The sequence below is a fragment of the Arvicanthis niloticus genome, chromosome 4 (genome assembly GCF_011762505.2).
Source record: "Arvicanthis niloticus isolate mArvNil1 chromosome 4, mArvNil1.pat.X, whole genome shotgun sequence".
In the NCBI taxonomy this organism is placed as follows: domain Eukaryota; kingdom Metazoa; phylum Chordata; class Mammalia; order Rodentia; family Muridae; genus Arvicanthis; species Arvicanthis niloticus.
In genome coordinates this window covers 66,839,393-66,863,692 of record NC_047661.1, presented here as the reverse complement: position 1 = coordinate 66,863,692, position 24,300 = coordinate 66,839,393, and the positions used below count along the sequence as shown (strand labels likewise).

The 24,300-nt window shown below is 42.6% G+C and overlaps 1 protein-coding gene across 1 annotated transcript; it reads right to left on the bottom strand.

Annotated features, from left to right (window-relative positions):
• Positions 1-4,524: 4,524 nt before the first annotated feature.
• On the bottom strand, positions 4,525-17,146 carry Cd5l (CD5 molecule like). Its single transcript, XM_076932623.1, has 6 exons — positions 16,991-17,146; positions 14,533-14,568; positions 9,426-9,749; positions 7,702-8,040; positions 6,807-7,127; positions 4,525-5,399 (listed from the first exon to the last, which is right to left on the bottom strand). Exons 1-6 carry the CDS (start codon positions 17,016-17,018, stop codon positions 5,395-5,397), a joined length of 1,053 nt encoding a protein of 350 aa, XP_076788738.1. The 5' UTR covers positions 17,019-17,146; the 3' UTR covers positions 4,525-5,394.
• Between the last annotated feature and the right edge of the window lie 7,154 nt (positions 17,147-24,300).

Sequence of the window (24,300 nt, the reverse complement as noted above, 5' to 3'; positions counted from 1 at the left end):
TGTCACCCGAAGCTTATATGTGATTCTCATTATGGATTAAAGGGGAATAAACTATTTTATTTTTCATGTTTCTTGAATCTTTTATCATCCAAGATTAAGAATAACCAGGCAGGACAAAGGGGCTGAAGAGATACAGAGTCAACTAACCTGGGCCGTAGGGGCTCACAGAGACTGAACCATGAACCAAAGAGCAGGTAGGGGCTGGACCTAGTCTTTCCACACATTTGTAGCAGATGTGCAGCTTGGTCTTCATGTGGGTCTCCTAACAACTGGAACAGGGACTGTCTCTGACTCTGTTGCCTGCTATTGGATCCCCTTTCCCTAGTTGGACTGCCTGGTTGGATCTCAGTGGGACTAAGTGCTTAGTGCTGCTGAGACTAGATGTCCCAGGGTGGGATGGTACCCAAGAGAAGGGGGAGGGGTTAATGGGTGGAGGGATTTTTTAAGGGCAGGATTTGGAGAAGATGGAGGGGGCCCGTGATTGGGATGTAATGTAAATTAAAAAATAAATTATGAAAAATTAAAGAATAGTCAGGCAATCCATGAAGGCTGAATTGTTATGGAAGATTGAAAAGTCCATCTTCATTTGAGTATTAAGTCCAAAGAGAAGAATTGGGAAAAGAAGTGAGTGGTGGTAGACACACTCAACTTTAGGAAAAAGAGACCAGCACTGACAATCCAGAGAAATGTCTGGACACCAGACAGTTAAACCAGCAAGTGTGACTATATGGCTTGGGAAAGCCATGGAAGATGTCTGCCAAATTTAAACTTTCAGGACCAACACAAAAGCTGCCGCCCGTTGAAATGCAGAGGCCAGAAGTCCAGGACTCAGGAGGAAGCAGCTGTTGAGACAGTTTCACATCTTTTTTGCTGTGTGTCCTGCTACAGAGCTATTTTATTTCTTCAGATTAAAATATCTTTCCACACTGCTCCATAGATTTAATGGTTCTATTAAAATTCTGTCCATTGGAATACAATTAGCATAAACTAGAATGAATTCATCATATGATGTCAGAGAAAGCTGAGTGTCCTGTGATTGTAAGACTTTCATGTGTTTTCTGTCTTACAGTGTCTCTTCATATCATTTTCTTGTTTATAGCCAGAGCTATTTTTCCTCTTACTAAGTTGAGATATAGTCAGAGAACTATAGATGGTTGGCAGTTTACACTAATTTATGAATTTAATTTTTATTTCTTATTAATGCATTTCAAAGACAATTTTCTGATTTTAGTGAGGTCAAGTTTATGCATTCTATTTTATTATTTATGTCATTTTCGCTGTGTCTATGAAATCCTCTCCTTCAGGCAAGAAAAGTTTGTAGATAATTAACAACATAGGTTTATGACCTTTGACGTTCTTTAACATTTCTCCTTAAGATGCAATCCTCAGTGTGTAGGTGGTTTACATTTTTGTTAATATATCTTAGGTCTTTCATATTTGATTATATTATAAATATTCAATTTTAATTGTTGCTTTATATATGAATACAATTAATTTTGTATATGGAAATCTTGCTAGTTGAAGTTCTTTTTTTTGGTAGAGTCCATCTCGATTTTTACATTTGGTCATAGCTGTGAATAAAAAACATTCTAATCTTTTTCCAGTTTGTATACTTGTTTTTCCTTTTCCTGCTTTGTTATACTAGCTAAGACTTTCAGCATGTAGAGAAAAATTAGGATGGTCCACTTTAAAACAATATTAATGAGAAAAAGACAAGTTATGGATGAGCAGCCTGCATCTTCTTGTTGAAGGCTTCCTGACCAACCCTACTCAAATCAGAAGTTTACCTTACAGTTAAAAAACAAGTCACAGACAGCCTTCGTAGGTGACGCGCCTGTGCTCCTGGTGACTGTGCCTGGGCTCCTGGTGACACACCTGTGCTCCTGGCACATTAGGGAAGAGGAAGCAAGTAAAATGAATTCTGTTCAGTAAATCTTACTTATTGTTTCTCAAAATAACTTTTGCTGTAAGGGATCTGTGATTTTTTTTCTCCTATACTCTTACTCAGGGTGGACTCCTGCTTTCCCACTTGGCCTTCTCTCCTCTCTCCATATCTATTCAATATAGGCTTGAAGTCCTAGCTAAAGTATAAGGAAATGAAGGGGGACACAAAGGAAAAAGTCCAAGTATCTTTACTTAAAGATGGTATTTTATACATAAAAGAAAAAAATTAAGAAATTTATAAAGCTAATAAACACTTTTAATAAAGTAGTCAGATATGAAATTAACACAGAAAAATAAGTAACCCTCCTATAGACAAATGACCACTTGACTGAGAAAGAAACCAGAGAAACAGTACGTTCCATAATATCTCAAAAAAACATATTTTGAGATAACTCTTACCAAGCAAGTAAAAAGACTTGTATAATAAAAACTTTTTATAATGAAGACATTTAAGAAAGAAATTGAAGAAGACACCAGAAGATGGAAAGCTCTCCCATACTCATGGATCAGTAAGGTTAACATAGTGAAAATGGCCATCCTACCAAAAGCAATTTACAGATTCAATGCAATTGCCATAAATATGATTCTTCACAAAAATTATAAACAGAACAGAATAATTCTCAGCCTCATATGGACAAACAGAAAACTAGAATAGCTAGAACAACCTTGAATAATAATAATAATAATAAATAATGATGATGATGCTAAACAAATGCTAGAGGCGTCACCATCCCAGATATGAAAGTATCACTGCAAAGTGGTAATAAAAACAGCATGGTAGTTGCATTAAAATGGACATGATGTTCAATGGAATCGAATCGAATCTGAGATGAAAACTTAAGTTCACACACCTAAGGGTATTTGATTTTTGCCTAAGAAACCAAGAGTACATACTGGAGAAAAGACAGCATTTCAACAAATGGTGCTGAGAAAACTGAATGGGTGCCAGTAAAATAATGCAAATCACATAAATTCTAACTCCAATGGACCAAGGACCTCAATGTAAAACCAGATACCTGAGTCTGATGGATAGAAAAGTGTAGAGCAGGCCTGAGGTCATTGGCACAGGGAAAGAGTTCCTGAGCAGGACACCTGTAACACAGGCACTCAGGTCAACAATTCGTAAATGAGATCTTATGAAACTGAAGAACTTTTATATGGCAAAAGACACTGTCATTCAGTCAAAGCTGCAGGCTACAGGATGGGAGAAGGTCTTCACCAATTAGACATCCAAAAGAAGGTTAGTATTTGAAATGTATACAGAAGTAAAAAGTACTGGACATAAAGAAATCAAACAACCCAGTTAAAAATGGGGAACAGAACTAAGCAGAGAGTTCTCTAAGGATGAAACACAAATGGCTGACAAGCGCGTAAAGAAATGGTCAACACCCTCAGTCATCAGGTAAATGCAAATCAGAACTGCTTTGAGATTTCACCTGACTACAGTCAGAATGGCCAAGATCAATAAAAGGAATGACAGCTCATGCTGATGAGGACATGGGGAAAAGGGAACACTTATCTATTGCTGACGGGAGTGCAAACTTGTACAGCCACTATGGAAATCTGTGTGGTGGTTCCTCAGGAAGTTGGGGATAGATTTATCTCAAGATCCAGCTATACTACCCTTGGGTAAACACCCAAAGGACTGCATCCTGCTACAGAGATGTTCAATCACCACATTCATTGCTGCTTTATTCAAAATAGCCAGAAATTGTTAACAGTGTAAATGTCCATCAACTGATGAATAAGGAAACTGTGGTACAAATACACAATGAAATATTATTCAGCTGTTAAGAAAGAAATTATAAAATTAGCAAAAAAAAAAAAAAAAAAAAGGATGACGCTAGAAAAATCATCCTAGGTGAGGTAACCCAGTCCCCTCAAAGCAAATATTGTATGTGAAGGTTAGCTTTTAAGCATTCAATAGGCAAAGCAGGGCACTCATGGTCAACTCCTTGGAGTGGTATCCTGTTATAGCTGGTCCACATGCTACTTTGTCTGCTGAGTTTGGCTGTATAAATGCAATGACAATTTCTGCATTGCTAACATCTAACCAGACTCAGAAAATGTGGGTGAACTATCACTTTATTAATCTGAAATGAATAAATGAGTTGGGGTTCTTTTGGTTAGAAGTACTGAAACCAATACCAGACAAGTAAGTTTTTAAAATTACTATGATTACACTGCAGTTTGTTACATGAAGTCAGGAATGCCATTAGATTCCGAGTTCGGTACCTTGGTGTGCTTCATACATGTCTGTGCATGAGTGTTTCCATGGAAGGGTTTCTTCTGATCTTCTGGTCTCTGTCACATGTGAGAAATGTCTTTCCCCAGATCCAGAATAACTTGTAGAAATCCACTTACCTGGAGAAACCAATCTACTTTGTGTCACAATCTCTAGTCCTTAGAAAGTGTTAATTAACTCTCAGTGATAACTGGAGCTATCCACAGAGCCTGGAAGGGCAGGACTGAACTGCTCAGAGTTGGGAAAGATCTTTCCATGGGCATGAGATGTGGGTGTAAAAATGTTACTGACTTTTAGGCATCAAAGTAAGAAAATAAAGTCAACGTACTAAGAAATACCTGAACACTCATGTTTATTGTAGCATAATTCACAACAGTAGCTAAGATATGCAAGCAACCCATCTACACAGGGAGGTGGTCAAGCTGTGGACCAAATCTCCCCTTCCAAAGGCACACTCCAATGGACTTCTTCCTCTAACTAGGTCCCAACTCCTGAAGTTTCTACCATCTCCCGGTGGACTCAACAGTGATTAACCTACTCATAAAGGCTGAGGGATCAAACCATGAGATGCAGTTAGATCCCTAACCTCAGACTACTGTTGCATTAGACACCAAACTTTAAACTCAGAGGTTTTGGTAGACATCTAGAACTCAACATGCAACATTTGAGGGCTTCAGGAAACCACCCTGCTACTTTCTCTGAGAGAAAGCAGAGTAGTGAACTGTTACTGTTGCGATCACTTCATTTGTTACAAAGTTTAAAAAGCATTTAAATAATTGTATTTTCTCTCTCACCTCCAAAATACTGTGTATCTACATTGCCTCTCAAGTGTACCTCATGTCACATCCTCAGTGTTGCTCACAAACGAGTTGTGCCCTAGTCATGGCCTGTACAGCTGGTCACTCTGGCGGGCCCAAGAGTTGCAGGCAGGCTAGGGAGAGGCAGTAAAGTTGGGGACCATCACCAAAGAGTGAACAGTGAGCATAGGACAAGTAGAAATGTCATCAGCAAGGGAACTCAGCAGCTCGTATCCTGAGGTGATTATGGGGACCTGTAAGCCTGAGATGAAGACATGAGCACAATGTTCAGACTCCTGAGAGGCTGACAGAGAGGTGGCTAAAGCCCATGGCTGGATGTAACCACTGGGAGAATCAGGGCTCAACTGACCAAGCAGGGATCCAGCTCACACATCAAAGCCTGGGATACTATTCTGTAAAGAGAAGAGAAAAATGCAGTGAGGGCAAAGTTAGAACCTCGTGAAAGGTTAGTTCCCCTCAAGCTAAACTGGCAAAGGGGGCAGGTCAAGGGCCAGACTAGGAAAGAGCTAAGCCACATGTGTAACTCTTTCCACAATGATATGAGACAGGTCAAAAGCTGGAGATATACTCCAAAGGTACAATAGCTGTGTCCCCTGTGAGTCGCAAACAGTACAGACTACATTCTGCATTGACAGACAACTGGTGCCAGCATCCCAAGGATGCCAAAATCCATAGGTGCAGCAAAAGCCTTCCATACAGTTGTATAAAGCCAACGCAATCCTCATATGTGCTTTAAATCATCTCTAGACTGCTTATAACACTGGATGCAATGTGACTACTGTATAAATAGCTGTCACACTGCATTAAGGGAATAGCAGTAAGGAAATTCTGTGTGTTCAGTACAGGTGTGGCTTTGCTTTTCAGATACTCCTGAATCCATAGATGCAGAATGCAGGGGGAAAGATGGTTGACCCTGTTCATGTCTTATCCTTATACACTCGCAAAAACCTTCAAGGTAAATGGGACAAAAATCTTTTTGAATTTCAGAGATCTTTGGAGAGTACACAGCTCAATGTGGCCAGATCTATTGTTTTCTGGGCATTAACTGCTCCCCTCCCCCCCCCCCCCAATTTTGTTAAAATCAGTTCTTGGCTTATTTTAGAGTTAGTTGTTTAAAGCAGAGAGCCCTGCACAGTTCCCTCCCTCTCCTAATCCCACAGCTGGCCTGCAGCCCTAGGCTAGACTCAGGGGTAACACTTGAACTTCCTCTCAAGCTGGTCTTCCTCCTTTGCTCCTGGGAGGAGGCTGATAGTTCAGGGCTGGCATCCTGTACTTGTTGGCAAGATGCTCTCAGGCATTCTCAAAAGAGCCCCCTGCCAGCCCCAGGGCTCCCCTACATGAGGTTCAGTAAGCAGCAACAGAACTCGGTCAAGCCGTCTTCTACAGTTAGCTTAAATTTAGGACTTGAAGGTCAGAGTCATATCAGAGAATTAATCTGGGACAGAAAGCAAAGACCAATCAATTTAGTTCTGCTGTATGATTTAAAAGTTGACTTCATAGTTTGGAAAACTACATTAACTGATTTTCCTCATGTGTACTGTGAGAACATTGATTTTCCTGTTGTCATGTTCAACAACTGTATTATAAAACACATATCCTTCCCATTACCAACCTCTCCTCTGCCCAAAGAAACGCAAAACTACATCTAGGACCCTGGGTCCTAATCCTTGAGGCTTGTACCAAACAGGTAAACACCACACCTGCTCTGTAGCCCAGAAGGAATTACTACCAGCAGAGTGCCGCTGCTTTTCTTCCTACTTTGTTCCTTGGAAGTGCAACCTTAGGTCAGTAGGACAAACCTGAGCAGATCACCCCCACATCTTCCTTGTGGGTACAGTCGTGGTACCCCCACAGCCTGTGCCGGCAGAACTCCAGAGACTTTTCCCTCCCTGAGCAATTGACGTCATCCAGCCAGATGCGGCCTGCCCCAGGCCCGTAGCTTTTGCGGGATTTTGAGGATGAAAAGAGGGGCTTCCCACAGCCCAGTTGCTTGCAGACCACTTGGTCCTCCTTTTCTCCCCAGCTGTCATCACAGACGGAGCCCCAGGAACCCTTGTGCAGCACCTCCAGCCTCCCAGAGCAGGGGGTGTCTCCTCCCACCAGCCTCAGCTCAAAGGGATCTGCAGGTTGCAGGAGAAAGGCGGTAACATAAGAGAAGAAAGGAAAAAAGAAAAAAAAGATTATGTACGTGATCACCAAAATTCCACCAGCACATTTGAAATTCTCCATGTGTTTTGGTGACAGCTGCTCATTCCCTAAGACTTCATCCATTTCCAACCTCTGTGGCTGGGTCTGTTTTTCTAATTAGAATACTTTCATTTTATTTATTATTTATTATATTTATTATATTTTATTTTTAAATATTATATCTAAATATATTATTTATAGATATATATTATTTATAGATATATAATGAACTTCTAGTGGTTTAAAGGCTGAAGAACTCAGAAGTTATACCCTATTTACAGCATTCTATATTCTAGTCTGTGATTGCACAATACACAATTTTTAAGTGTTTCCCTCTGCAAAGGGAGTTAGTCTTAAGTGAATTGGCAATAAATACAAATACATAAATTTGCAATGGCCTTTCAGCGCGTGAGTAGTTCTTTGTAAGTGCTATTTACCTGGGTTTCCATTTAGCTGCACTTATGAATAAACCCAATTTCGGGATGCAGGGTCATTATCGTCCATTACCTTCGCATTCCATCCATGTGTCCTCGCCATGAGTACAGTTGTTCTCCAAACGACTAAAGGGGCAGTCCTGAAGGTTTGCTTCTTGTCCAGAACATGACATCTTGCTCATCCAGATGGATCCTGTGCCCTGAGTACTCTTGTTGCAGCATCCGTGGGTCAGTAGTGCCCGCCCGCATCCCAACTGCCTACACACCACCTTTGAAGCCTGCAAGTTCCAGCCTGCTTTACACACAGTGCTCCACTGGGCCTGGTGGAGCACCTCCACTCGACCCTGGCAGCGCCCCAGGCCATTTACTAGCCGCACGTTCTCTGGGATGAAGAGGAAGTCACTCTCTGGGTCTGGAAGGAAAGGGAGAGGCAATGTCTGTTCCGTGTCAGAACACTGTCTTTTTGGAAAAGGGAGTCTGATCATACATGGCTCAGTTCTTGGCATTCATTACAAGGCTGTTAGAGTTGTAAGCACCGCAAAGCACACGGTGGTTCAGAGAGTGACGTGATGGCTTCCCAGTCCCCACAAGAATCAAACTCACTTCTATAGCAGTTTAGTTTTTCTTTTCATTTTCTTTTCTTTTTGTTTTGTTTTTTTTGTTTGTTTGTTTGTTTAAGACAGGGTTCTTCTGTGCCCTGGCTGTCCTGAAACTCATTCTGTAAACCAACCTGGCCTTGAACTCACTGAGATCTGCCTGCCTCTGCTTCCCAAGTACTGGGACTAACCGTGTGTGCCACCGCTGCTCAGGGCATTTTAGTTTTTCAAATTATTTCCATATTCAACTTCTAATTTCTCCTCACAAGAGACAGTTAAAAGCACTACAAATTAAAATAAAATACACATTTTATGTGATCTATATGATGTAGATTATATTAATCTATGTATATTATATATGTAATTATATATTATGTAATATATAGCTTAATGTTGAAAAGCACCAAATGGTAATAAAGAAACATATTAACTGAAATGTCAAAATATTATTTGGCTCTATGTTGGCATAAGTCAAGAATCCCTTACTAATGTTCCCAAACCTTGACTTTTCTTAAAAAAAAAAAAAAAAAAAAAATAGGATACTTTAACATTAGGAGGGCTCATCTTTTCTCTAATGATAAATCCTGCAGGGACACAAAAAGAAGGGGACAGAGGCAATTAAATCAAAAGCCTTTAGAGAAAGCACACACATAACAATTCATAGGAAGCTAATTATGTAGACCAGTGAAGGAACACTGTGTCTGTGTGTCCGTCTATTTGTGCAGCTGCATGGATTGCATGCACACTTATATACCTGTGTTGATCTGTGAGATCACTTTGACTTCCCACAAGCACCTTCCCCCTCTCCAATTAAGCTCATAGACAACTTGAGAATTAAATGTTCACAAGAGCACTTATTAAACCTCCCGAGCTCTCTCATAACTCCTTCTCAGCTCCACACAGACACATTGAACAAACGTTCAGTGGCTGACGAATCTGTGCAGATTTGTTTGCATGTTCATCAATAAGGGAAATTGGATCTCATGTATACCTGGAAAGTAAGGAAGAAGCAATATGGATAATAATCTCAGCTATTATTATATCCATGTCTCACAATCAAGAACATGTAATCTGTAAAGGATGGTGTTGCCGTCATTCATCGTAGCACCATGTGAAAGTCGACGAAGGAACCAAAGACTAGCAAAATGCCCCCCTGGGGCATAAGATTCTAGAAGATTGTCCTTGAGCCTCCCATACTTACTCTCACACTGTGCCCCAGCATCTTCTGCATGTGAGCAATCAAAAACATCGTCATCTAGCTTACATTGAGCGAATGTGTCTTCCATCCCACTGCATTCAGCCACTTGAATAAGAACTCTTTGATCTTTTGGTGCCGGTGGCTGATATGATGCACCAAGAGAGGTTTGGTTGGCTGCTCCACAATTCAGCTCCCGGCACACCACAGTCACATCATTCAGGTCCCAGCCGTCATCACACACAGTGCCCCACTGGCCATTGTGTTCCACCTCCACTCTCCCTTCACAGCGGTGGGCACCTCCCACTAGCCGCACTTTGGATGGAGACTCTGCAAAGGGATGAGATATTAGCTGGAGGCTCCAGAAAAGCAAAGGGGGTATATGCAGTCAGTCTGGGGCCCTTATACCTTTGACGAACAGCATGGGAAGCTGGAATCAGAATAAGAGACCTAAAGAAACTTTTGGATTTGCTTATGCTCTTAATTGCAAGCTATCAAGAATTGCCGTTTCAAGACAAAGAAGCTGATTGATGACTTGACAGGAATTTTAGACCCTCTAGTGGTCAGAATGAGAGGACCAATTCACATCTACCCACAATTTCATAGATAAGGAAAACTCCAGACTGAGGTCATAGTGTGTTGCTGGAGATATTAGAAAGGAGACAGTGTTCAGTTGGCTCCAGGCTCAGCCGCCACGTTCCCGCCCTAATGCCAGCTACCTGCTACCTGCAGGCTGCCTGGTCCCAGCTGGGTGTCCTCCAGACTACTCTCTCTAGCTAACCCTCATTGTGACCAGTCACTGTGCTTCCAGCTCTGGTTCTCTTGTCCCTGGAGCCACTAGTTTCTCCACAGCCATAACAACCTGGTTGTTGGTGGACCCACCTTCCAGTAGCCCAGTGAATCAAAACTCTAGATCACTAAAGTTAACCAAACAAATTTATATATCAGCAAATACTCAAATCACAAGATACCCACACAGATTAGACAAGTTATTCCATCTACCCTAACCTTTTCATGTCACCTCTGCCAAAAACTGGTTAAAGCCACGCCCATTAAAGTCAGCTTCCATCTCCACTGCCTTTCTCCCTCTCCTTCGTGTTTTTCTCCACCTTCCTCTCTCTGCTCCCCTTAGCTCTGCCTCACTTTTCCCTATCCAATCATAGGCCTCCTGCTGCAAATAGATTAGGCGGGAAAATTTCTGCCACAGTAGTGATACATGATTTGAGGTTAACATAGTAACTCTCTTCTCTTCACTTGCTTCTCTTCTCATCTTTCCCCCTTTCCTGCTATCTCCCCCTTTCCCTTTTACTTCCTCTTCCTCCACTTCCTCCTCATTTTTCTCTTCTTCCACTGCTTCCTCCTCTTCTTCCTCCTCCTAGACCTTGTTCTCCCCATTATCCTACTCTCCCTCTTTTCCTTCCTCCTCCTCCTCTTCCTCCTCCTCTCTTTCCCTCTCTTGCTGTTTCCTACAACACTGCCCTTCTCCAAAACCCTAGCTCAGAAGAGATCTAGCAGGAGAACAGTTATAGCCTGAAAGGCTTAAACCCCAATGGATTGACTAGGGGAAAGAGGGAAGTGCCTTAGAGCCTCCTCTCCATAGGTTCCCAGGAATCAAGAACTTAGTTGGTCAGAGAAGGCAGTTGAGGAAACCAAAATCAAGCCTATCAGATGATACATGAGCAGTGAGCAACTCTATACTTCCAGTATTTTTTTGTGAACTCAGAAAACAATGTGAAACAAGATGGGATTTATTCACTCTGAGAGCTTTTATAACATCCTGGAACAGTCTTGCCAAGTCTGCTGTAGCCTCAGAGTCGTGCAGCAGAGAACTGAGTTAGTAACATCTTCATTCAATGAGAAAGTCAATGGAGAGGTCAAACATATCAGATAAGACCACATTTGGTCTGATCATCTGTGGCTGGTTGTAAGACTGAGACTGTAAAAGAGGTCAATATGCTTGCCTGCCTGAGCACAATCTGACTCCTGAGAATTGGATTTCCCAATGTCTACTCTGTTTCAATTTTTCACAAACTCCAGAACTTAGAACCAACTCAGGAATAGCATGGTTGACTAAGACCAGCTTGACCTGCCTAGCTTTTAGGCTCATTTTAATTTTCCTTTATTATTTTTTTAGGGGGAAAGCAGTATCATGAGTTGAAATTAAGGATATAAATTAAAATGTAACCATTTAAAAACTAAGAAAAGACAGGAAATGGAATTAACTTAGATATCTATCAATAGAACAATGGAGAACAAAAATGGTACATATAATACACAATAGATCTTTACCAGCTGAAATGAAATGAAATTTGAATGTTGAAAAACGGATGATCTAGAAAATATCATACTGAGGTAACCCAGACCCAGGAAGATGAACACCACATGTTCTCTCTTTTATCCTAGCATAAGATGTTTAGGTTTGTAAATTTAATTTGGGGGTGTCTATGGAGAAAGCTAAAAAGGCCCATGAGAGGGGAAGAAGATGTCTTAAGGAGGGGATAGAAGGATAGAATAAAAGTAGATGCAGGAAGAATCCTGGAAGTTAAAGGTTTAAGTAGAGTTAAGAACTTGAAGATACAAGAGAGGAAGGTGTGGGGTAGGTTAACCAAATCCAAAGATATATGAAGAACCATTATGGAAATCCACTACTTTGTAGGCTAATTAAAAATACAACTTTTAGAAGGAAGGGTGAATTTGAACACAGGTGCCCTGCATGGGTAGATAATGCTTCCCCCTGGAAGACATGCGTCTGTGTCCAGTCTGAGATACCTCCTGTGAGTCACTGGTTAGAAGGCTCCCAGAGGCTTCTGAACAACACAGGCTAGTGTCATTGATCTTGGCTGCTCACCATAAGGAAGATCGTATTGCTGAAGTCACATCAGACTCTGGTGGCAGGATATAGAGAAATTACGCTGCAACTGACTTGAAGAATTCCTTCCTCTTAGCTTTCATGGTGCCAAAAGGCACAATGTGGGCTCCAGGAGGGAGAAAAGCCATCTGTGGTTTGCTACAAGCTGACTTGCCAGGCATAATATGCCAATTGGTGCAATAGTGGCAGGAGGGTTATGAGGATAATCAACTGCTTTCCAATAGAATTTGAGGCCTGCTCCAAGAGGGACTTCTGGTCCTGTAAGCCTTATCAAAAGTCCATGACTAGGGAGGTGATGGGCCATGGGGAGGGAGAGGAACTTGTTACTGTTGTCTTAGTAAATGGACATGTTGTCAAATTGCCTTTTAAATACTTGTGTTTACATGCATTTATTAGTGCTTCCTTCAACCTTGGCCGGAGAACCTTCTCTCTGCAGTAGGCACCAGTTAAGGCTGGTGATCACTGGATATCTAAATCTGTACCTCAGGGAACAACATGGTGGAAGGTGCAGAAAGAAGTTAAGATCTAGAGAAGTGCTGCGGAATGCTGTCTTCTGAGCACCACAGAGCAGGTTCACTCACTGCAGCTATGGTCAGTAGACCTACACCAGATCAAGCCAGCAGGATCAGCTGACAGCCCCATAGGCAACTGAACTCAGTGCGTTTTGTAGTTGTTAATGTTTTGAATTTTGTTCATCTGTTTGCTTTGCTTTTGTTTTAAGGAGAGGACATGAAAGAGGAAGTGGGGCATGTTGAAGGTATCTGGGGGAATAGGAGAGAGATGTTGAGAATGGAGATTATTAAGATACATAGTTTATAAATACTGAATTGTCAGAAAATAGATGAAGAATGCTTTATTTAAAAATAAAAAAAAACTAAGAAAGTCCCCATTGTTGAGCACCTGAATGTCAAGTCTATGTATCAGAGTACATAAATCAAGAGAGTTACGTGGAGGCAATCTTTAGGTCATTGGATCTAAGATTAGAGTCTAGGCTGACATTATTTTGCAGAACAAGAAAAAAAGCTGTTATTAGGTTCATTGGGATTGTGAAATTCTTGTTCTAATGAATTTTTATTTTTTTTATGAGGTAGAATACTAGAGAAGTTCCCAGAAAAGATGATGTAACCCAAGAGTGCAGTGGGGGTAAGTGGAGAAGACTTGATCTGGAAATAACTGAGTTGAGGAAATTTAAACTCAAGGGTGGAGACACAGAGGGCAGCTGCCTTCCTGGCAGTGCCCTTACTCTGCTTTATTAGTGGAAAGCTTGAAAGTAGGGTCTCTCTCTCTCTCTCTCTCTCTCTCTCTCTCTCTCTCTCTCTCTCTCTCTCTCTCTATCTCTCTCTCTCTCTCTCTCTCTCTCTCTCTCTCTCTCTCTCTTTCTCTCTCTCTCTCTCGTGCTCGTGTGTGTGTGTGTGTGTGTGTGTGTGTGTGACTGCAAAGCGAGCAGGTAGTGCTTGCATTGGCAACAACCTTGGAGACTAAGAAAAAAAGATGAAGTGAGCTCAGCATGTGCCTGAGCACCTGATACACCAAGTTGCACTTACGTGGCAGAAGATCTCACCGTATAATGTGTGGTGCTATCTGTGGTCAAGCCTCTACCACCCAGCAAAAGAGAGCATGGAGAGACAGTAAAAGAAACTGAAACCATAGTCTGTGGTTCCTCCCCTCCACCTTCTCCTCTGCCTCTCTTCCCCCTCTCTGCTCTTGCCCTCACCACTGTACAGGCTCTGTGAGGAGGCAGCCAGCCGGGGCAGAACCCCAGGCTTCCCTTTGCCATGCAGGCCACAGTGCTGCACAGAAGAAGCATTTCTGCTTCAAGACTACCTAAAGGTCCAGGAAAAAAACAAAAACAAAACAAAACAAAAAACCAAACAAACATGGGCAGGGAACCTGGAAAGACAAAAGGAATCTCTTCTGTGGGCAAGTCTTAACAAGGAGCCTGATGCAAGGACCTATCCTGTTTGGATGTCGGATGGACTTCTAGGGCCACAGAGAATCTTTAGTAGGAGAACCACCCTGAGCACATCTAGATTCTGGAGGTGAAAATCCATCCACACAAGACTGGTGGGCTGGCAGAGATTCTAGAAAGGAAGGTTGCTTGCTTGGATTGAACCTTTACACAGCCAAGGAAGCTACAGACTTTCTTCAGTTCTAAGCCTAGAGTACTACACCTCTTGAGGACTCAACAAACAGGCAAACAAAACAAACAGAGACCAAAAAAAATAAATAAATAAAAATCCTTACCGGAAAAACACGATCCAACGAAAATGGTCGAGACAGCTGAGAAAAGAAAAAAGAAGAAAGGCCATAAAGTCCTTGTTCAAATTACCCATGTGTAGAAGGTCCTTGCCAAACTTCTTAAGGGAAAGTGGGAGACACAAAGCCTCAAGGGCATCCCTGTTGTGGCCACCTTCTCCTGTCCTAGCCTCAAAGGGCACCACGGGAACCACAGAGACCAATTCTAGCAAACTAACTGACTTAGTTGTTCATTCCCTGTGACTGCAGCTCCACCGCAGGCATGGGTCCAGGTAGTAGCTACCACTGTCAGTTACACTGGTCAACTGAAGCTGCCTACAGTGGAATTCTAGTTCACAGAAAAGAGCACTGGAGGCCAGGGAATAGTCACTGGTGGGCAAGGCAGAGCGGCATGATCCGCTATGGTCACTGTCACTGCATTTAGATGGGAGTAGGCAAACCCTGTTGTGTAGAGCCAGTAGTAAAGACTTTTGACGTTGTAGGCTGCTTGCTCAGTTACAGCTGCTCGGTCCTGCCCCTGAGATATGAGAGGAGCCGTGTACACGTGGAGAAATGAGCATTGCCTGATTCCAAGAAACCTTTCTTTATCGACATCATTTTAAATTTCAGGTCATTTTTATGCATTTGGGGATTAATATTTTGATTTTGATTTTCCTCCACTTAAATACAGTTTATTTTCCTCCACTGTTAAATACAGTGTAAAAGTCGTTCTCAGCTTGTAAACTGTGGTTTATTGACACTTAATTCAGATCATCAGGCCAGGAGTAACAATTTATTTAGTTCAAAATTCTACTATATTCCAATCTGGCATATTGGAACATGGGACTTTTTCCCCTTTACACATTCTGTGTATAGCTGTACTGTCTGTCACCTTCTTCACACTGTGAAGCCCTGTAGCCCTCAGTTGCCCCAGACACCAAGGATTTTTGATTGTGTAATTTGCCCACTATATATGCTATAGGATTTTCCCAATAGAGCAAATATCTTTGGATCAGTCTAAAAATTTTCAAACAGTTCCAAATAGCTCAGTAACTAATCCTGAAAGACTTCTTTCTATAAATAGCTTTCAGGACCTTCTAATTCTTAATCTTCACAGTGAAGCCACTCACAGACTGAGGCTTTGTATATTACAACTTTCTAAAAGTCAGTTATACGATGTATGTGCATTGCATAACCTCCCACACAGGACAGGCAAACATTAAAAGGAAAGGGAGAGTGACAAGCTGACACACAGGAGCAGAAATGACACAGTTGGTAAATGGCTTGAGGCCTCTCATCGTTGTTGACAGGAGGGATGAGTGCAGTTGGCACAGATCTGAAGGACTTTCTGAAGGAGGTGACACTTTAGGTCAGACCTCGAAGGCGAAACTGTAATCCACAAAAGGCAAGACTAGTTGTTGGTTTTTGCTTGAATGCAGAGATGTTTAAGATATGGTCAAGACCCTTTATTGGACATGTCTGTCTGAAGCTAAAAGAACAATATGAGCTTGGTGACTCTCTAGGTCATCAGGACACTAAAAGTGGATGTGACTTATCAGGGTAGCAGATCAGCAGACACAGTTAGACATCACATATTAATTGCATTATTGAAAGGTTTCTAGAAAGGCATGAACTTGTTATCCTAGTACTGGACAGACAGAGTAAGGAGACTCCCCAAGCCTCACTGGCCAACCAACCTCGACTGACTGGCCAACTCTGGCCGATGAAACAGTTTCAAAATAAGGTTAACTAGCCACCCAAGTGTTTTGTCTGTTACACACACACACAAACACACAGACAACACAAAAAATTCTTTTTAAAATTTCTTGGGATTTTAATTTCATCTTTCCTTTAGAGAGCAAAATTTCACTGAAGTATGGTAGTCTACAAATTCAGTTAAGAGCTATGGCTAAAATACATGTTTCTTTGCAATCCAATACTGCAGATTGTCCAATATCTAGACTGACCTTGGGAAAATTAGAGAACCTGATGAAGCTAGATTCATAGATAAATGAGAGACATTATTTTGCAACTTGTCTTCTATATAGACTTTAAAACGATAAGGAAAGGAAGTTGTCAGAGTCCTATTACGAGGAATAAAATACTCTCCAGGGGTAAGTGTGAGCTAGCCCAGGAAATCCTCTGACAGACACCTTTCTCTCCTTGCTCTACCTCACTTCTACCCAACATCCAGTCATTGTCTTTTTAATTGTGCGTGTCAAAGGAAATGCATGTAAAATTTGTGTAAGTATAAGGAAATAGATGAAAATCTGTCAGTCAAGGCAAACTTCAAATATGGATTTAGGAGGCTTTCTAAGGTTTAGAACAGGTTACCATATATAAAAAGCTGTTTTTGAAAGATGCCTGAATCAGGATGGAAAAAATATCCTCCTGGTAAAGTCTCCAGAAAGCCCTGGACAGTTGCCTCCTCTGTGACAGGATTAGTCACAGAGGCAGAGACACTCACCCAGCATCAGGTTGAACAAGGGAGCCATGGCCCAGGCAGCTGAAGATGGCAGGCTGTAGGCCTCAGGCAGCAATATTCAATTGAACACAACGATAAGGAAGAGAGACAGGTCCTGAGTGCAGCAGAAGCTTTATCAAATGACCAAAAGCCAGTGGGCCCAGGGGGTGGGACTGATAGAGCCAGATGTGCTGAGTTCAGCATGTCTAGAGGAAGGGAGGTGACTGGGTGGCCTAGATCCTGAAAAAAAGTGGGTGGAGGGAGGCTGTTACTGTCATGACGTCATCATACCGAAAACCTAGCTCAACCTGTCTCTGCTTTAGTCTCTTCTCTATGAGGAAACAGCCTTCCTAAGGGAAAGTAGGTACCCCAGTATGGTCCTTTTTCATTAGAAGCCTAGACCATGTTTAGTCTCCAGTCTGTGGGGCAAGTAAGTCAATGACTTACTTCCGAATGTAAGCCACGGTTGTGGCATCTACCTCTGTTGTTGGGGATAACTTTCCTACCTTCAACCAGCTTTCCGAGTGATGAGCAGAAGGCCTAAAATGTAGACTGCTCTTCTGGGGTTTGCTGGTTGTACCCATCTTTGGAATTTGGATGGCCACAAGTCCCTGTGGTGATGGAAAGACATCCTTCGCTGAATTCAGATGTCCTTCCAGGCTAAATTATAATGAAAACAAATTGAGCCACATGTCTGTCAGGATCCTCGGCTTCTAATAATGTTGTCCTTCATTATTAAGCACACCTGCCCTTCAAGAGCTGAGTTAGTGGCACATGCAGCTTCAGGCACAGACATAACCCTCACTCTTTCTAGCATGCTGGAGCGTGACTCTGCAGTGATAGAGCTATGTTGTGGTCACCTGTACTCCTGTAAGCAAGCCAGATAAGCTTGTTGCTTCAGTGGGTGGGATTTAAGTAGGATTGTTACTTTGATCTGTGGACTGGTGCCCTAACTGCGGTGAATAGACATTAGTTCTTGTTTCTCCAGGAAAAATTCCCACAATAGCATTTCAGAGATTGTGTCATGGTTTCAGCCTGGAAGAACCAGAAAGGAAGAAGACCATTACTGGGTCACGAAGACCCGTTAAGAGAACACTAGCATGGAATGCTGTGGCCTGGGCTGGAATGCTAGCATTCCAGAGGCTAAAACAGGATTACAACTGTAAGTCCAGTCTAGGATGTATAGTGAGACTCTGTTTCAGAGAGAGAGATACAGGGAGAGACAGACAGACAGACAGACACAGAGACAGACAGACAGACAGACAGACAGACAGTCAAAAAAAGTCAGACATAGACAGACAAGCACAGCAAGAGTGTGAGCCAGTGTTTGTGTGTGTGCACCACATGTGTACCTGTTGTCCCAGGAGGCAAAAGAGGGTACTAGAGTTTCTTGGAACTAAAGTTACAGATGATTGTGAGCCTCCTTGGGGTTGCTGGGAACTTAGTCTGGGTCCTCTGAGAGGGACGCAATTGTCCTTAGCTGCTGAGCCGTATCTCAATCTTCTAGTTTGATTTATTTTTAATTTTTATTTTTAGACAGTGTCTCACTCTGCAGCCAGGCTAGCTTGGTGGTCACAGTGTAACCAAGACTGGCCTTAAACACATGATAATTCTCCTGCCTCTGCCTTTTGAGTGCTGAGATTACAGATAGGCATTAATACATTTGGCTGGAGAAATTTTTTTTAACATCTGAGAAAAAAACAACCAAAGAGAAACTAGGCTGTCTGTGTCTGCATGAGAGGAGTTATCTACGGCTGTTCTTGTCCATACCACAGTCAGGTGGTCTACTAGTAAGCTCTGTGATTTACTTTCTTTTTTATCATTTAAGAACTTCATACATGGCTGGGTGGTGGTGGCGCACACCTTTAATCCCAGCACTTGGGAGGCAGAAGCAGGCAGATTTCTGAGTTTGAGGCCAGCCTGGTCTACAGAGTGAGTTCCAGGACAGCCAGGGCTATACAGAGAAACCCTGTCTTGAAAAACCAAAAAAAAAAAAAAAAACCAAAAAAAAAAAAAAAAAAAAAAAAAAAAAAAAAAAAACAAACAAAAAAAGAACTTCATACATGCTTATATTGTATTTTAATCAAATCTCCTTTCGTCTCCTGTTCCCCCAACTATTTCATCTCCAAAATTCCTGTGATGTGTTCCCAAGCCCACTGAATCCTCTTACTTTGTGTGTGCATGGATGAGGACTGCCTATTGGAGCCTGGGTAGACTCTGGGTAGGCAGGACACATTCCTGAGTCAACTGACTCTTTCTCCCCCAGGAACCTTGAATTGCAGTTGTTCCTCAGCTAAGGTTAGGACTTCATGAGCCCCTCTTCCAGACACAGTGAAACTTTGGCTGGTTTAATATTGTACAAGTCTTGTTTACACTGCCACCGATGCTGTGAGTCTATGTATGCAACGGCCCTGTCGTGTCCAGCAGATATCATTTCACAGCAGAATTCTACCACCTTTCTTATAATCGATTTTTCTTTCTTCCCTTCCTTCCTTCCTTCCTTCCTTCCTTCCTTCCTTCCTTCCTTCCTTCCTTCCTTTCCTCCTTTCCCTTCAAATGACCTCTTATGATTCTGTACTGTTAATGAGCCTTGCTTTTTTAATTTAAGTTTTTTTTTTAATTAATGGGGGTGTGGGCATGTGCACATGAGTGTATTTTGCCAGCGATCTCTCTGGAGCTAGTTCCAGGTGGTTGTGAGTCACCTGATGTGGTGCTGGGATCGAACTCAGGTCTTGTGGAAGAGCAATATGTGCTGCTCAGCCATTGGGTGGGCTGGAAAGATGGCTCAGCAGTTATGAGAACTGGCTGCTCTTCCAAAGGATGCAAGTTCAAATCTTTCTTAATTCCTATGCCATAACGATCTCTGAGGGACGGGGATATGGGATATACCATAAATGCCACATTTAGAGCAGAACGCTACACAGTCTTTTATCATCTGTATGTTGTCAGTTGTGGCTCTCTGTATTAATTGGCATCTACTGCAAAACGAAGCTCTGAGGGGGGTGGGGTTAGAGATTCACTGATCAATAAGTACAGAGATAAGAATTTAGGAGGCAGGTTTTACTACTTCCACAGTGCTGGCTGACTTTTATGTAACTTGACACAGGCTAGAGTTGTTTTAGAAGAGGCAACTGTAACTATGAAACTAGCCCTACCAGATTGGCCTGCAGGCAAGCCTGCGGTGCATTTTCTTGACTGATGGTTGAGATGAATGGACCTGTTACACAGTGGGTGGTACCAGGTCCTGGGTGGCATAAGAGAGCGGCCTGAGAAAGATAAAGAGCAAGCCAGTAAGCAGCACCCTCCCATGGCCTCTACATCAGCTCCTGGCTCTAGGTTCCTGCATGTTTGAGTTCCTGACCTGACTTTCCTCAGTGATAGACTGTAATACAGAACTTTAAGTGAAAATAAATACTTTTCTCCCCTGGTTGCTTTTGGTTGTAGTGTTTTATCACAGCAATAGAAGCCCACTTACCAGAATAATACTATTAAGTTCTCTCCCAGGACCTATGAGCTACATATCCATGGATTATATTGGCCTAATTAAAGGCACCAGGCATGAGCTCTGTCTTGTAGAGCAGGACTTGAATCCAGTCAGAAGTGCTTGGCTATGCCCATGCGGGTCATGCCAGTGCTGTACTGGCTAGCACATCATTCAAGGCTCGCTGTTATCGCTTGCTTAGTTCACTGCTGGGTAAGGCTGTTGATGGCTTTTCTCCCCCAGTAACGTGCATAGAAACTTCCAGCACTATGGCACCTACCTGGTAGGAATAAAGCTTGATTTCTGTGTTCTATAACTCATATAGTATCTTCAGCAACAAGGTCTTCTCATTAAGCTCTGGAAAGTAACCAAGACCAACAGTAATAGTCTATAATGTTTCAGAAGGGCTGTCTGGGGAACACACTGACCAACAACTTACAAAGAGGTAACCCACACCCATCTCTGAGGATATCATCATCACCATCAACAACAACAACAACAAATAGGTTGATTTTATTTAAATTCCTGTTGTATGTGTATATATTTTAGGAAACGTCTAGATTTCCATATGGCATTTTAAAAGTTTTTCAGTGTTAATAAGCAATTACTATATTTCCTCCTCAACTCTGCTTCCTGGCCTCCATACCATATAGTCCTTTCTGTTTCATTATTCACCTTTCTGTCCTCATATCTCCTGAATTCTATCCCCCTCCCTTCAAATTCCATAGTTTCCTGATTTTTATGGGCACTCCAATTTAAACACATATTTAAAGAGTCAGAGGTTCTTCTTGCCTGCATGCGAAAAAATCCCAGTGCACTGGATTATTATTATTATCATTAAACCTCATGTTATTGCAGCAAATCCCATCTGTGTGAATTTCTGGGGGAGTGCGTCCTCTGGTTTTTGGATTTTAGAGCCCAACATTTTGGAGGTTCCACCGAGATTCACTCTCTCAGACCCCACGGCTCCAGGGATCAGAAGTCTTTTCGCTCGAGCAGGTTAAAAGGACTTCAGGTGGTGCAAAAAGAAGTGTGGACCCTATTGGCCCATGCCTATGAACCGGGGACCTCAGAAACATCCCATAGTTTCCAAGTTGGAGACACGGTCTATGTCCGACTGAAAGGGACCATTTCTGGTGTTGCTTACCACTCCCACTGCTGTGAAGGTTGATAGAATATCGGCCTAGATTCACGTCTCTCATGTGAAACCAGCTCCAGAGGGACCATCGCCCAATTTGATAGTCCGGTGCACTCAAAGCCCACTCAAGATAAGGATCCAAAGGCAGACTAAAGCTGACTAATATGATTCCACCTGAGGTAGTCGTGGTCTGGACCGTGATCCCGTTTCTGGCAGGAAGGCCTGGACTAGCCCTTGGGGGTAACCCTCCTGGCCCCCAAAAGTTGATGCCTACCAGGTCTCCTCAGCCCATGGTACTTCCGACCCAGAAAGCCGTATTAGATGCGACTTAGCCAAATTTGGATGGGTCAGAGCTCAGGCTGGTCCAGATAATAGAGTGGGCTTTTCAGGTGTTAAATTCTACTAACCCAGAGGCTACTCAGGCTTGCTGGCTCTGTTATGATGTAGCCCCTCCTTACTATGAGGCTGTGAGGCTCATAGGTACTTACTTACTCAACCTCTGTCTCACCCTCAACTACCGTTGGACCTCTCGAGGTGCTAAGATCACGCTAACATCGGTCTCTGGACCAGGGCTCTGCCTGGGAAAGGTCCCACATACTCATTCTCACCTGTGCAATACAACCATCCATGTAGCACAGGAAGACGGTGTTAGTTACCTACTCCCCCCTCACAAAGATAGTTGGTGGACATGTAAAACAGGACTTACCCCCTGTGCTAATTCCAGGGTGCTGAACCAAGCCCAAGACTTCTGTGTCATGGTCTAGCTGGTGCCTAGGCTAATATACCATGCTGAAAATGATCTCCTAAACTCCTGAGAGGGAAAAAGCCACAGGTCCAAAAGAGAACCCATTAGCATGACTCTCGCAGTCCTCTTGGGTTTGGGGGTGGCCGCAGGGTAGCTACTGGAGGGACTGCCCTAGCTCTACAGCCTGAGTACTACTGGAGACTTAGGCTATAGATGTAGATATTCAGGCTATAAAAGATTCACTCTCTAAATTACAAGAGTCATGCAGAGCAGAGGGGGATTAGATCTCCTCTTCCTCCAACAAGGCATGTTGTGTGCAGCCTTGAAAGAAAAATGTTGTTTTTATATAGATCATTCAGAGTAATCAAAGATTCCATGGCCAAAATCTGAGAAAGGCTAGCTAAGAGACAAAGAGACAGAGAACAGAATCTAGGATGGTTTGAGTTGTGGCTCAATAAGTCTCCCTGGTTTAATACCTTGGTTTCAGCCATAATGGGACCCCTTATAATCTTGCTTCTATTGCTCACCTTTGGCCCCTGCATTCTAAATCGCTTAGTTAAATTTGTTAAAGATGTGTCAATACCATACAAGTGCTTATGCTTAGACAACAATATCACGCTGTATACCAAGATGATAACTCGTGATTCCAAGATTGGAATCAGCCACAAAGAAAAGGAGGAACTGTAAGAACTTGATTAAACTTAAAAATTAACTGCCCCAGGACACATCCTGGGAGGAACACATTCCTTAGTCAGAGGACACCTACTGGATTACCCTGCTGGATTAACATTCAGAGGAAGAAGGGATTAACATTCCTCAGACCACAAGGAAGAGAACCCACCTGTGGTTGGGGAAGACCCAGAGCACATAGACACATTCTGCAGGACAGACCAACCCTTGACACTTATAGACAAGGGAAGTCCTTGCTACCTTATTCCACAAAAACCAATCAGTTTAAAAGTCACACTGTTCCGCCAATCATATTGTGCCTAGTCACTGTTTCCCTAGTCCACCCCTTAAGCTGTATAAAAACTGCTCTTAACCTCAACTCGGGGTTCTTCTTGCCTGCATGTGAGAGAACCTCAGTGTACTGGATTATTATTATTATCATTAAACCTCATGTTATTACAAAAAGAAAAAAAAACGAGTGAGAGGTAGCGCCCACATGTGAGACAGGCAGCTTTTGTCTTTCAAGCTCTGTATTTCCTAACTCAGAATGATTATTTCCAGCTCCAGTTAATTTTTAATTATTAAATATGAGTTTCTTTTTGAAGAAACAAACAAACAACAACAACAAAACAAAAAACAAAAGAACCCAAACACACTGACAGACACACACACAATTCTAATCACACACAGGAAAGAGGCCCAAAGACTTTAAACCCAAGAAGAAAAGTGTTCACATTGGTCTGGGGGACCATAACAGCTGAGAAATACACAGGACATGGAGGCTGTGGCCTCCCCTGGGGTCACACCAAAGCCACAGCAGTCTCCTTTTTCTGCAGGGACACACAGTGAGAGGTCCATGACTGAGGCAGATGGGAGATGGCAGCCCAAGAGAGGTGTCCATAGGAGGAAGCCTGCTAGCCTGGCTGCCTAGGCAGCACCTACTGGCTGGCTGGGTCCTGCTGACCAGAGACCTCAACCCATTTCCCCTCAGCCACATACCAGCCATACAGTCATGAGCATGATGCCATAATCCTCTGGGGACAGTTTGCTGGCTAGGATTTGACCTGCTTTTTGCTAGCATGGTCAGTTTTTCATTTCTGCATTGCATTAGGTAACAAACACTTAGGAAATTTGATCTTGATTAACCTCTATTCATGTTCCTCTTTTCAATGGGATTCAAAAGTGACAGCAAAGAGAGTAGTGCCTATGATTCCTCAGAGAAGCAGCAAGAGGGGAGGCCAGCCACTTCCTAGTGCCAGCTAGTCCTCTGTACCCCAAGG

Excerpts from the sequence above, each read along its gene's own strand:
- Cd5l (XM_076932623.1), bottom strand. The coding sequence starts at position 17,018 with ATGGCTCCCTTGTTCAACCTGATGCTGG. Across the intron at positions 9,750-14,532 it reads CGTTGGATCGTGTTTTTCCG|AGTCTCCATCCAAAGTGCGG; the intron begins GTAAGGATTTTT and ends ATCCCTTTGCAG. Across the intron at positions 7,128-7,701 it reads CACATGGATGGAATGCGAAG|ATCCCTTTGAGCTGAGGCTG; the intron begins GTAATGGACGAT and ends TGCAACCTGCAG.